The 1,308-nt window shown below is 35.9% G+C and overlaps 1 protein-coding gene across 1 annotated transcript; it reads right to left on the bottom strand.

Moving 5' to 3' along the window:
- Positions 1-754: 754 nt before the first annotated feature.
- LOC124893481 (zinc finger A20 and AN1 domain-containing stress-associated protein 8-like) lies at positions 755-1,007 on the bottom strand (the record flags this gene model as incomplete). Its single annotated transcript, XM_047404476.1, has 1 exon — positions 755-1,007. A coding segment is annotated over exon 1 (253 nt), but the record flags the coding sequence as incomplete, so codon positions are not given.
- Positions 1,008-1,308: the final 301 nt, after the last annotated feature.

Below are 1,308 nucleotides of genomic sequence, written 5' to 3'. Positions count from 1 at the left end.
GTGGTAATACATGTGAAGTGGAAGTACGTTGAAGCTGAGGTCGACAATATTCAATACTCGAAAGATTAACAGAAAACAGTTTGCTGTGGAGTGAATTTCAGATCACGGTCTTCTAAAAGGATCAAACATTCATCAAGACAAAGTAAAATGGACATTTTCTACTCATGTTTAGAGTTTGTAAAAAATATGCTTGTTATACTGCTTGTTCAGACATACAGTATTTTCTTACTTGATATTGCTGCATTCGAATTTGGAAAGAAAATTATACGGCTGACTTGTTAATGTAGGATATCATATCATGTGCTATGTCGGAAATGCATTCCTATCAATGTACTGTGAGGGTGAAGTATTGACGAGGCATATGATGCGTTAGAGGAAATAGTGGAGAAGGATGTTGTCTCTTGGATAGCTCACTGTCTCAATCAATTTTCAGTTCTAAACAAAAGATGTTTGATCTTTGTAGTTGTGTTTGTTACTTTTTCCAATTGTAAGATGATAAATGTGGAAAGTGAGGTCCCTCTAAATTCTTGTTTTCTTTAACTTTAGCTTTAAAGATCCAATTTTTACTCGAGAAATCACAGTAATATGAACAATGAATTGTCGAAGAAAACTGGTTTACTTATGTAGAACCAACCAAAAAGAATAAATTGCTCTCTGTGGTTTAAAATAATTTTGATATTGTAAAAATAAAAGGCTGAAAATTTAAATTTTGATTGAAGTGATAAGACTTTTACTTTAAAAAAACAAATACTACATTTGCAACTGAACCCCGTTAAGCCCACACGCTTACGACAAGCTGTGCACTTTTTCAGACCCTCTTTTGACTTCACTTGTGAAATCTGAGAGGCTAAATCTGCAGATGCAACCGCGGCACCTGCAAGAGCAAGTTCTGATTTATCGCTACTTGAGCTTCTGCGTACGACGTCTTGGCTGGATGCAGCTGCAAGCTTTGCATGTTCCTGCTTCAGTAGTATCATGTCCTTTTGACACTTGGAACACATATTCATCGTAGCTGCACTACCAAAAAAACCACAGTCGTTGATGCAGAGGACGGGGTCTTCTCCACAAGTTCGTTAAGTACATCACGAAACAACAAAGGGACAAACAAAAACTTCAACCAAGGAACATCGCGATTACGAAATATAAAGCAATTCAGAATAATACATACATTCCATATCAGATTTTTGTTACTGGAACCATTTGACATGCTTAACAGTTTAAACAGTTAGCCACAACTAGTATAGAATTGTCAAAATGAGAGCCTTTCACTGTTAACATGCTAAGGAAGCTTTAATTCGATCACTAAAA

The sequence above is a fragment of the Capsicum annuum genome, unplaced genomic scaffold (assembly GCF_002878395.1).
Source record: "Capsicum annuum cultivar UCD-10X-F1 unplaced genomic scaffold, UCD10Xv1.1 ctg60266, whole genome shotgun sequence".
NCBI classification, from domain to species: domain Eukaryota; kingdom Viridiplantae; phylum Streptophyta; class Magnoliopsida; order Solanales; family Solanaceae; genus Capsicum; species Capsicum annuum.
The sequence above is the reverse complement of the archived record's forward strand: the minus strand, read 5'-3'. Positions and strand labels throughout refer to the sequence as shown.